At 37.0% G+C, this 13476-nt stretch overlaps 1 protein-coding gene and 1 long non-coding RNA gene across 13 annotated transcripts in view; one reads left to right on the top strand and one right to left on the bottom strand.

The window, feature by feature from the left end:
- PARD3 (par-3 family cell polarity regulator) overlaps window positions 1–13476 on the bottom strand; it is a 446575-nt gene that overhangs the window by 14111 nt on the left and 418988 nt on the right. For all 12 annotated transcript variants that reach the window (XM_058830950.1, XM_058830956.1, XM_058830954.1 and 9 more), the window contains one exon: window positions 1141–1261. In XM_058830950.1, the coding sequence (XP_058686933.1) occupies window positions 1141–1261 (121 nt within the window). The remainder of the gene's footprint in view (window positions 1–1140; window positions 1262–13476) is intronic.
- Window positions 1–13476, top strand: part of LOC131575445 (uncharacterized) — a 62657-nt gene that overhangs the window by 38369 nt on the left and 10812 nt on the right. The window lies entirely within an intron of this gene.

Below are 13476 nucleotides of genomic sequence, written 5' to 3'. Positions count from 1 at the left end.
AGTAGCTAAGTTCCCAAGTCTTCAAGAGTGCAAGCTTTTCTCATACACATTTTTCCCAAGAATGTTGCTCAAATCTCTCATTTGGAAACCAAACAGTAGCTGATATGGGTAACAGAAGGTATCAGCTACACCCAGCCCCAACCTACCCCAAACTGCTAAGCTATCCCTGTGATGGGCTATCACATTATCTTCTCTACCTCAAACTGAAAGCATCTGAAAGCATAAAAAAGTTTGTATTTATTCAATTTCAGAGGAAGTTAGATGTTTTCTAGTACAGGAAAAGAGAAGCCTACACCCTGATACTGTTCTCAGTGAGTTCATACACAGACATGTGGCTCTTCAGCTGTTCTCACCTCAGCCTCGGTGTGCATAGCAATGCTGAGCAGCAATAACTCAACACCTTCACCTGATTCAGAGGGAGCTGTGAGAGACTCAACTGTTGTCATCACACCATTCCCACCTTTTTGAGAACACAAATCTTTATTACGGAATTTTCAACAAAATTAGTTTTTGCCCCATATTTAAAGGATCCTAATTTAGGATACGTAATTGATTAAAAAGCAGCACTAATTCATTCAATTATGTTAATCAAGATAATCACATGTATTTAAATAATTGTATCACATTACTAGATCAGTTTGAACAGGATTTAAAAGATCAATTAGGACATATATCTCAATACAGAACTGTCTTAGCTAATGTAAGTGTCAGAGTGGCACTATTGTAAAGCAGTCACATCTCTTTTTTACTGTGAAAAGACATAGCTCTGCCTTTATGAAAATAACTAAACACTGTGATATTGATTCAGAGAAAATACCATTTAAAAGGTTACAATCTTTTATTATTTACTGTTAGTATGTATTTTATTCTGGTTTTCCCTGAAAATTTCAGATCAATGCATTTGATACTAATCCAAGCAGTATCTCACAGAGTCCAAGAGTCTAACCATGGAGCAAGTAATGCTATCTGTACACATGACAGATGGCTAAAGAAGTTTAGAAATGAACTAAATATCAATGAACCAAAAATGGGGATCATAGCAAGGGTAGAAGTGTGGAGGCAGAGCACCCTTTTAGTCCGCTCCAAGGAACAGCAGGAGTCAGCCAAGCTTCCCAGATTTGACAGGCCCTGCACACTCACCCACGGCTGCTCAAAGCTGTAAGTGCGTCTCCTGTCTTCCACGTCCTCGTCTTGCTTTGCCTGCTGGAACTCTTGTCTCAGGCGCTGTATCCGGTCGTGATTGTTGGGGGTCGATCTGTTGCTAAAAGAGGAAGGATGGAAATGATCAATATACTTGGAAACTGCCACCTGTGACTGGAACTCCTACTGCAGTGCAGGACTACAGACCTAAAAATAATTTACAAGCATTGAGTACAAAGATCTTTCATTGTTTTAAAGATTATTAATGTTTTTTGTCTTATAAACAAATTTCAGATGTTGCAAGGACAAGACAAATAAGAATATTTCTAAAAGTTATCACAAGTTGTTGGCACCTTTTCAGTCTATGTCAATCCTAGAGAATGAAGAGGAATAGATATAGTAGTGTCAGACTTAACATAAAGGGAAATTAAAAGTCTAATGATCTCTGCTACTGAATAAACAAGAGAGATACTTTCCCCCAATCAATAAACTGTAGTACTGTCCGATCTTTATTCACATCAAATTAATTACGTCTGGAGGCTCTACCTATATAAAATTTGGTTATTTTCCCCAGTCAATAAGAGCCTGTCATCCCTTAGTTCTGTTTTTAACAAGTCTTTTTAATTGATCAGTCTGAGAGCATTAAAAGGCTTGGGGGCCAGTAAAAAGCCATCCATTTGACAGGGCCATAGGCAGGAATGGATCTGGGCAGCAGGTGAGAGCTGGCTTCACTCGGCCCCACAGACACTGTGGGCTGGGGAGGGCTCAGTCCCAGAGGTACAAACCAGCACACCCAGAACCTCCAGTCCTTCAAAACCATCAATTTTTGCCCAGTAATCCATGCTCCATGGTGCAGGAGTGTGTGAGACCATAATGAAATGTGCACAGGAAAGGCTTATTTCATGGAGAAGGGGAAAGTGGGTATTTATTAATCCTGGTGACATTTTTCCAGCTGTGCAGCTCCTACCTGACCCTACAACTCCACTCTTTCAAACATGTTAATGTGAGAATCACAGAAAGCCTGACAAACAAATATGTTATATCAAGACTAACCAGAAGCATTTTAATCTATTCTTGTGGGCTTCTTGTGCCCTGCATTTCATTGTTTATTTCAAATGAGCTGATGAGGAATGGACAGCTATTACTTTATTTCCAAAGAGAAATCTGCAGAGAGACAATGGAAAGCAATTCCATAGATTTATTTTCTTGGACACAGGGTACAATAAAACAGTGAATTTATATCCTGTGTCTTCTTTCATGTGAAAAGAAACAATTCTATAGTCCATTTGTGACTGTTTCCCATGTATTTCAGGACTGGTAAGTACAGGGGATTGGAGGTTGTAGATGTTTGAGACATTACCTCCCACTCTTTTCAGTGCCAATAAATAGAGTTTATCAGTGCTTGGTTGGCCAGACAGCAAAATTAGTAGGGTTCTGGCAAAGGCTAATTTTTGAAGTGGTTTGGGCTGATTATTTTTTTTTTTTAATTTATTTGAAACCAAAGGCCTTTGCCTTTGAAAAAAAGGAAAAAGAAAAAGGAAGGAATTTAGAAAAATGTTTTCTTTAATGCTTTTTTTTAAACCCAAATTGGAGCTTTAGGAAATGCTTTACTTGCAGGGTAAGTCAATTTCTATGTGAAAATTACCCTTTTGAAAAGTACAATTAAAAGAAAGCTTAATTTAGAACAGGTGGAAACGAAACACTGGTATTTTCAAAATTTCCACTTCATTGTAGGTGTGTTGCTAATTTTATTTCCTTACTTCGACTTCATTTTGTGAAACAGCTTATCTCCATTTACAGTTCTATTTTATGTAAATTTATTCCTCATTGTCAAGTTCTGCCCAGCTTTACTATACAACAGCTTGTTTTTTTCTCCATGCATTGCTATACACTTCACAATTTAAAGGGATTCATCACAATCCAATACAAGACATACAAAACAGTTTTTAATGGTCCGTTGATTAACTGGTATTGTTAATCCAACAGACAAGTAGTCCACTGCTTTCTACACAGGCAAGTGTTTTTTTCTGCATGATAAATTGCACTTAAAAAAGAAAAAATATAGTTTATTAATATTTCAGGCATAAGAATGTATGTTTGAAAGAGAAAAATATCATTGAAAGTCATTGAACTTCTGCACAAAAATTACTAAAGAAGTGCCATCCATAGACACCTTGTGGTATTCAATATGATGGGTCAACAATGTGTTCCATAATCAAGGTTGTTCCAGATTTTAGGATCATAGTGCAAAAGTGACACTGAAGCAGTTCATCCAATGGCAAACTGAAGGTAAACCCCAAAAGCACTGCACTAAACCCTGTGCATCATACAGGATACCCTGCACCAGCCCCAGAATGGGTTACTGGAAGGGTTATTACAGATCCCAGGCCTTTTACACATTTTGTGATAGTTATTCATTAAAACAATTATATTATCAGAGGAATAGCAAGAAAATGAATAGTGTCCATGCCATGAAGCCAAATAGTGTCTTTTCCCAAACAGCAAATGTACGAATTTGACACTCTCTACACTGCAGAGAGGAATAACAAAGGACAAGGAGAATCCTGGGATTTATGATCAACTTGTCTCCAAACCTAAGAACTTATTTTAATGCCAAAAAAACCCTTACAAAAACATGAAAAGAAAAAAGAAGTCAAGCTGATTTAAGAAAAGTTATTCAAACTTATTAAAGGTTTGATAATGACAGAGAAGATAAATCTTTTAACAATATTTCTATTTTATCTGAAAAGCAAGGGACATGACTCAGATTTAGAAAAACTGCAAAAGAAGTGAATTATAAAAAGGACTATTTCACAGAAAGGAAAGAGCAAAATTAGAAAAAGGCATTTCTGTATCTACTTAAATTTCTTTGAGGTCCAAGTCTCTAAGAAATAGAAAGTGAGATCAAGTCAGTGGGTTTATAATAGCTAAAAAATTAAATATTTTTATTTAGAAAAGGAAAAGGCAGACAGCTAAGGAGGCACTAAGATACAATTCTTAAAATATTATTTGAGGGCTTAGACTATATCTTAGATTCACCTCCTTTGGTTTCCATTTTCATTTCAACCTTGTTCTGATTCTCTGGGTTAAATTATAGCTGCCTTAATCTTCTCACCACTAAGGGCTTGCACATCTCTGTCCTGGCCTGCCATGCTGTCGTCTCTTTTTGCACCTTTCTTCATGCAGTTGCTCTTATCATCAGTGCTTTCTTTGCTGTTTTTTATGTCTCCCACTGCACTCCCTCTGCACTCAGGGAACACTAGGTACACCCACTTGGTATCTCATTCAACTCCCAGTTAGTACTTCTAGAAGGAGGGAAATGTAAAAATCATAATCACAAGGGAAAACTGTCACCAATAAAATTTTGGAGTCAACAGCGCAAACCTAACTTGATTCCTTTTCAGGTCCCAAGATGTTCTGCTTTATTTACAAATCTTTATGGAAGTCACATTATTATCCCTTGGGGCAGAGCTAAACAAATCATACCCCGTGTGAAGTGTCCTTAGCCAGTCTAAAGCAAAATGAATTTTGACTTATTGGATTAATTGACCCAAGAGAGATAGGGTCATATCAACAGACTACTAGGATGCAGGCTGCAGGTGTTCTTGCTGCTTGAATTCCCCATTGTGGGAGTATGGGGCAAGTCCTCAAACGTTCAATTAAATGTGCCATGTTTTGTTTAAATCCTTCATTCAAAAGGAAAATCTGAAGGCAGATCCACCTCAAAGAATTCAGGACTATTAGCAGGAAGGAGGGAGTTTACCTTGAAATCCATCCAAAGACTACTGAAGATTAGACCTATGCTGGCTTTAAAATTTTTAGCAAAACTGGAATTACAGCTCTCTACAGTAACCACAGCTTGCCCAAATAGCCTTCCCTTATGCCTACTTAAAAACAGGATGGCTGTTGTTAGCAATAACAGCTAATAACAGGAGGTGTAATTAGCACCTCCTAGCATCAGATACCAGTGATGTTCTTCTAACAAAGTGCTCTCAATATTAAATGTTCTTAAAATAAATAAAATTCAAGGAAAGGCTTTTAGGGCCAAAGTTTACTTGGGTTGCAAAGCATCTGTGCTTTCTTGTATCACAGCTCTACTTGGCACCCCATTGCCTTCCATCTGCAGATGGCACATTTCACAATCAGTTGTTTTGTGAGTGCTGCTTCAAAACACACCACCACCAGCACAGACTAAAAATGCAATGGTAAGCAAGGCTTAAATAGGCCAGGGCTGTCACATATTTCCAGAAACAAGCAGTTGCAGCAATGGCCATCAGGGTCTCAGATCATTAAGGAATGTCTCAGTGTGATGTCATGCACTGATGTGCAAAGCTGTATTCCTTTCAAAACAATCAGATTTTCAGTGAGTTAAAGTAGATACAAACATGCCACTGAACAGGGATGACCGAAGATCTGGGAAAAAAATTTATTGGCGCAAAAAAGCATGGAAAAGGGTCTTAACAATACCACCAGGCAGTTGCAACTTGACTAGAATAACCAAAAGGTTAGTAAACAGTGTTCTTTACACCTTGAAATCTTCTATCACACATTTGAGCTGCTGGGGCCTCGCTGGGCTGACCAGCTGCTTAGATCTCTGGATAGCAGTAATAAAACACAGATGGGTTCTTATTTGCTTCAAGCTGGCAAATAACTATCACCCATTTGTATGATATAAATTCCTTTTCCTCTGAACAAATTACTTGTGTCATATTAAAAATTAAGGTCTGAATTTGTATCTACCTCTGTTTACACACAGAGTGGAGCAGGAAACAAATTTATTTCCATCACACTGCGGACTGTCAATGTGGCTATGCCATGGTTGGTGGCACACATCCTTACCAAAGTACAGGACTAACTGAATGTCTCCAAAATTGGCCCCTTTCTTCATCATTTTAGCACGATGAAACAGCCCAACAGAAAGCAGAGTGGTGATAATCTAATATAGAAACTCCTGCTACATTTACTGGAACTCAAGCACCCTCTCGCTGCAGTGCTTAACCCCAAGCAGATGGATTTGTCTGTTTCGGATGGCCCTTGAGGGTGAATAAGCAGAAACTGTCAAGTTATTTCAAAAAGTCATGGACATAAAATAAAATGAAAGTGTGCCCTTTACCAGCCTTGAAGTTACCACCACGTCCCAATGCACAGTCTGCTAGTTTGTTCACTTTAAGCAGATTTGTTAATCATCAGTGACACAGATGACTGTGCCCACACAGTGCAGGGTGATGAGGGCTGAGCAGCAGCACAGTTTGTACCGTCTCCTTCCTGCCACCAGCTTGCCAGAGCAGGTTGGTCTTTTCCTAGTATTTTGTTCTGTGGTTTATTTTTTGACATCTAAATGCCACTCCTCAGGCTTAAGTTAGTGTAACTGATTTGGCTGGTCCTCTCCTTCCACTGTGCCCTACATATGGTCCTTTTCTGAGACATCAGGGAATAGCTTTTTCATGAACACATGGATATTAACACATACAGACATGGTACACAAACAGGAACTACCATGGATGGTGCTGTATAAAAGAGCTGTTGCATGATTACAGAATTATTACAGTTATCTGAGAAAAAAAATTAGCTGAGCAAGGGATCAAATTTGTTAGACTACAAATGTACTTGTACCGTGGTTGTAACCTTGAAGGAGGCATAAAAAACCTTATCCCACACTACTTTTGTTTTTCCTAAGTGTCAAAAATTTATTGGGAATAAGGCATAAAAAGGTAGGGGAGAGGTGTTAAAAACCAAAAAATGTATGAATTACAAAACTGCAAATAAAAATAGTTTCTCTGCACAAGCTTCATTAAGTTTTATCAGCTAGTATCTTGGGTTTTTACACTCAAACCACAGGTCATAAATTCACAGTAAATCCCCCATATGTTCACCAAACACCTGAATTCAATTTCTCTTCTAGTTGTAAGAAACAAAATGTGCAGCTCAAATTAATTATGCATGCAAAGTTAGTTTCTAACAAGGGCAGCTTCCTGCATGCTGAAGGGTATACATTCTACCAGAATTTTTTTTTTTCCCCCAGATCTCTTTCAATTTTGGCTAATTTCTACTGTTCACATGGTTATAAAGCTCATCCTCTCTTGCCATTTCATATTTGCTAAATGAACAGAGAGCATTATATATCCTTTAAAGTCTGCAGATTTTAAAGGCAGTTAAATTCAGGGATTGGCTTAATGTGACAGGCAAGATATAGCATATCACCTGTACACATACCTACACACTTCAGCATACTAATTCCATCAAAACAGGATTTAACCATTAGGATTTATGTCAATATGTATGCATGTGAAATCAGCTCATTGGGAATTTCAGTGTCATTCCAGTTTACCTTCACAGTGGAAGTTCATCAACTGCAATATCATGAAGTATGTAAGTCTCCAAACACACTCACTTTCTTCTTTAGCAAGTAGAATTAATTTCCAGATTTTGGCATTATGTTTAGATGACAATTTTACACAATTTCAACAGAGGAAATAATTAAAAAGATACACCTCTCTTCTCCAGATTAAAAAGGTAACCTCAAATGCTCTAAATTTGGCACTCACTTCTGATGTAATGGCCATAAACAAAGTGGAGAGGTGGGGCTGATGGGGGGGTCACTTCTCCACAACAGTCTCTTCAAACTTTCCAGACTAGATTTCACTTTGAGTCCCTCTGTGGCCCTTCTGTAGCAGGGCCATCATTTTACAACCAGTGAAATACGAAGAATGCACCCAAGACCCTTTTTATTGCCACCATCACTCTTCCTTATTAGCCTGTCAGAGCCTGCACACCGGAGACTGAAACCCAGTCTTACTTTTCAGTGGAATTCTTCTACTAAAAGGAAAAGCAGAGATTTTAGGACCTTGCTATAAACATCTGAAAACAGATACTCAGCTACTGGGTTATCACACAGTCTAAGCCTTACTTTAGAGCTGTTAGATTTTGCAGATATAAGCCAAGCCAATTTTCAGCCACACACAACTTGTTAGAGCTGTTGTCATAGGCTATTGCATTTTCCAAGTTAGAAAAAAAAAAAGTTAAAAAAGAGAATGCCACAAAACCTAAAAGAAAATACAAGACAGACATCTCACTGTGAATTTCTTATGAGAATGTTAAAGAAATAGCAGAAATACACAGGGAAAGGTTTAATAAATCATGAAAAGAAGAAAATTTAAAAAATCCTAGTGATCAAGCAAGACAGAAATTTGCAGTTTTGATCCTAAATTAAACGCAAAACTACTTCAAAGTCAGGAGGGGAGAAATGGGCTGTGACCTAAGAATCTTCCTGTTCTAACTGGAACAGCCAGTGATGGCTCCAGAGCTGTTAGGTCTGATGAACATCCACAATTAAGCATCACAGGCTATTCTGTGTCAATGTGAGAGCTGCCTGGCACAGCAATACGAAGACATTTAACAAAGACCACAGAGAAGAAATCCCCTCCTGGACCCATCTGGCCATTCCTGTGCCAGCAGAAGGGATCATCTAGAAGATCCCTAGTAGGCTTCAGGCCATGTCAGCCTTTGTTTCCATTTAAGCTAATCCAGCTGCTTTGCTAGAAGCTCTTTAGGGAGAGCTCCCTCTGATCTCTCAGGATGAGACGTGGGGACAGAAACCTTCAGCAGAGGGGCAGCAGAAGCAGCTAGGGAGCAGCCACTTCTTAAAGCACAGCAGGATTTGCAAAAAGGAACATCTGTCCGTGGCCAGCACCACCTGTGAGGTGTGAATGTCGTGATGTAGGTACAGCCCAGCTCCCTCCAGCACATCTTACACGCCTCAGCTTCTGCTCTGTGCTGACACTGTGCTTTACGCTATAAAATCTGCTTCAGAGCCCAACTCCAGCCGACACTGGAGTGCAGAAAAAGCATGTGTCTTTTCATGGGGGGCGTCTAGCAACATTAAAAAATAGAAAAAAAAAATCCTGATTGCACCATTTGAAGGACAAACCAAGAGGGATATTCAAATTATTCAAATTATTCAAATTTCCAAATCTGAAACACATTTGGAAAAAAAGTTTATTTAAATAATGCACCATTAAAAATGTAGTGCGAATGATGAAATTCAGCTCTGTTTCAATGCAAAACCTCACTTTAAAAGTATTTAGATCTTGCTTAATGCACTGACATAAGTTATACTAGAAACCTGAACAATATTTTATCTTGTTTATTTCTCTTTAATTACAGAAAACACTTAGTGAATACGTACCAGGGTGTTGCAACTGACAAAACAGAATGTTTTTGCCTCTTGTGAACACTTGCCCTTAATAAAAATGACATCCTGTTTTTAAGTATTCATTAAACTATAGTACTAAGCAATACACTGCTAGACAAACACTGATCTGTGGACTAAGACACCTCTTTAAAATGCCTGTACATTAAAAAAGATAATACATTACACCAAGTTAATGTGTCCTTACCAGCCTCTAACATAATTACAGTATAAGTATTTCTGTACTTTGACAGAGGGGCTATTGCATTATAAATATTCAAATAATATTTTGATTGATTTTACATTATATCTTACTTTAACTATAGGGTAATTTCAAACTGGAGACTGAGAAAATTTCCATTAGAAACAAACAAACAAAAATGACTTGGCCTAAGGATATCAAATCTAGGTGAAACTTGAGGAGACTCTCTTTGATAGGAGTAGATTAGAAATTCTATATAAAACACAGAAAATTGTGGGATAACTGTTTTATTTTTCAAACTAGATAACTTGCAGTCTCTAAATTAAACTTTTAATCTGAACTTACTGTTAAGCATTTCATCATTCAGTGCCTGTGCATACAATATGAATCAACCAAGAAAAAAATAAAATCAAAGTTAAGATTGATTACTTGAATTGATGCCTAAATTCACCCGACTGTTGCCTTCTTATAAAGTTTATCACTAAGATTTACGCTGATTAGCATAAAAACTAATTAAGATTTTTTTAATTAAATATTAGATGCATATGGAGAGCAGAAACAGATCTCAGTATTATACCTTGCAAAACAAATGATTTCTGGATAAATCCTTTCAGCATTCTACTTTAAAAATTAATATCTTAGTAAATAGATATTTTAATCATGATTTACCATCACACTGTCTTGATTGACTTGAAAACTATAAATTGCTGTGAAATTACAATTGTATTAAAAAAAAAGTCAATTGCAGATAAGGACAGAAAAAAACCAGCATTACTGTTTATCCAAAAATTCACATGGTTATTTAGTGAGTTACGTGAAACTTAACTTTTACTACTTGAGATATTTTCAAGTTATTTCACTTATTTTTCCTCTTGGGAATGCTAAATATGTCTTTTCCTCAGGAACTCTTTTTCAGATGTATTGTGCAGGATGCACAGTAATTGCTTGCTATGCTTTGAAACTCTGAATTAGAAATCCTGAATTCTAATATTTCCTGCCATTGGGCTGTTTAGTCTCAACCCAAGTGCAGATTTCAGCAACCCAAAATCATGTATCTCTCTTACTGCAGACAAAATAAAACATTTAATTATAACACCAATATTTTGCCACGACCATTAGCCTGATAAAAGCTATAGGAAAGCTAATTTATTTACCAGGAGAAGATGTGATTTTTTGCAACCAAGTGTAATAATTTAAAAGGCAAGTATGTAATTCCAATTACTCATCTGGACCCTTTCTATGGGAAATACTGAGAAATAAGTTATTCCAGAGGGCAATCGCCATACTTGTCTTTGGATGCAATTATTACTCTCAGGAGGTCATTACCTTTTTCATTGACAAAGAAGAGTAGAAGCTTCAGGATAGTTTTGACAATTATATTAGGGCAGATGAATCCACTCCAGATGGCTAAATTGTGCTCAAGGTAGGTGGAAAACGAATCATCCTAAGAAATCTGGTACTAGAAATGACTGGTAGGAGGTGATGGTCAAATGGCATAGCAGTATAACCCAACACTTTAATCTTTTGGCAGAAAAACTCATTAGAACAAAACTAGGACGCTCAGCATCTCTGTGTCGGCATTCACAAAATGGCAAATAGGCAAAAACCTTTTTTAAAGCCCTGTATAAAGTTTATACTATAAACAGATCTCATTTACTTCAGTATAATCTTAAGGATTATTTATAGAGTACACTATGCTACTGTTTGTAATTCTCTTTTATGAAAAAAAAAATTAAAAAGACCCTAAATTTCTTAGTTTCTGAAGCATATAGAAGTGTATAGGCATGCCTGAGATAAGCCAGGGGCTGCAACACAACGTTTTTTGTGGTCAAGGTATTATCACTATGACTAATTTGTATCTCAACTTTTACATTACTTGAGTAAATGCCATGCAAATGCTGTAAGATTTTCTTGGGTAACATAATTGCCATATGCTTTTTAGTAAACAGGAAGAAATGAAACATCCATAATAAGAAATTCCACTTAGCGCATCAAATTTATTTTGCATGATATTGGCAGTACATTACAAAGTTACAATAGTATTATTTCTCGTTGTTATTCTTGTAGTCAGCCTTAGGTTGATAACGTTTCATTTTGACACCATAATGGTGTCTCTGGGGATTTTGATGACAATGTGTTTTGACATCATGTTAAAATATATCCAAACTGATATCACTTTATTTTGTCATCATTACCTAGTTGGATTTCTAAGATACTCCTTTTTTTCTGACATCTTTAATCAGAAAGATTTCAGACCAAGTTGCAAGTGCTATAAAAAAGTTTTGCAGATATCAAACATGACTGTGTAGCACACATTACTGCTGCTCAAACTTGCACTGGCCAGATATCCCAAAATACAAGAGATTAGTCTCATGGTACAGGGCCTCAGATCATAAAACATGAAAATGCCTTTTCTTCTACAGCATGATAATAAATATAATAAATTGTACTGTAATTCTATTTCAGACACTTGAGGCAGGAGGCCCAGCAGCAAAAACGCTGCTGTAAACCAGAACCTTCTGCTGCCGTTGGAGTGTCTGACGTGCACTCGCTTCATGGGTCCCTGTATAGAAACCAGAAATATTTCCTGAACGCTATTAAAAAAGTGAGATTTCTAATTCGTAAGCCTTGCTGAAATGGAAATTGCTACATATGCGATTCTAACTAAAGAACAGCAATGCCAGTTCCTGTACAGAGCTGTAAAATGCATCTCTGGGCTTGAGCTTTAACTAGTGCAAGCCTGTCTAGACCCACTGAATCCAAGAGAGCTTTCAGAATTTATGGACATGTGAAGATCTGACAAATGTTTTGGGGAAAGAAATAATGAATAGTTTTCAGATCCAAGCTTCTTGTTACCAATATGAAATTCAGGGTTTAATTCTAAAACAATTTGCTATAGAAATTATCTGGTAAGCGATCCCTGGCTGTCAGAAAGATGCACCTCATACCAACTGGAACATGTCCACTTACAGCTATATCACTCAGTTTCTTCTTTTTGTTATTTACTATTTCTTCATTCTTTCTCTGCAATGAATTACAGAGCAACTCCAGGGAAATCAACACATTACATGTTCTGAGAAGCATATTTATTCAGCACAGCAGCTCAAGTTCAACTTACTAAAATGATTGCTGATAAAATCTCTAATTTTAAGCATTAATGCATAAGATTTTTCTGCCATTCAAATCTGATCAAAGAGATTAAAGAACTTTTTCTTTTCCCTGCACTCTCCTAAACCATGATACTTAACAGAAATTGCTTGTATTATCTTATTTCAGAGAGCAGGCTAGAACTGAGACAATCCCTTGATCCCAGTTCATGAATAAAGCATTTAATGGACTGTACTTGTCAAAGGACACACTAAGCATTTGATCTATACAGTAAACAAATATCTATGAAAAGCAAGCCCCCAAAACACAAAAAAAAATGCCATTGCAACTCATTATTTAAGATATTTTTCTTCCTTCCTCTCTTATTTCAGGGTTAAGATTCTGAAGGCATTGATGGGATGACAGACTCACATTGAGATAAAAACAAAATTTTTCAAACTGATGGTAACAATTTATATTCCAGGGAAACAGCTAATCAGGCCACCTATAGTTCATATACAACGACTCTCCAACAGAAGGAATTAATTGTTACAACACCAGAAAATGTATAATTACTAAAGAGGTGACAAAAGTCTAAGTTGTACCCTGACATTCCAACGCTCTCCGCATCTTTTTAAAGTGTTTCCTTTGGGTATCTCCAGCAAAGGAGAGCTTCTGCCAACAAAAGAAAATTAAGCTACAGAACTGTGAGCCTACATAACTATGAACCCAACTGACCTGAAGAATTTGATACATACCTAAAAAATGCTCTTTCATGCTCTCAGAAGACACGATGAGATACTACAAGCAAGTAACTACAGCTGTTACCATAAGCATTACTGCAAAGCCAGTTCCATTT

The sequence above is a fragment of the Poecile atricapillus genome, chromosome 2, assembly GCF_030490865.1.
Source record: "Poecile atricapillus isolate bPoeAtr1 chromosome 2, bPoeAtr1.hap1, whole genome shotgun sequence".
Lineage (NCBI taxonomy): Eukaryota > Metazoa > Chordata > Aves > Passeriformes > Paridae > Poecile > Poecile atricapillus.
The sequence above is the reverse complement of the archived record's forward strand: the minus strand, read 5'-3'. Positions and strand labels throughout refer to the sequence as shown.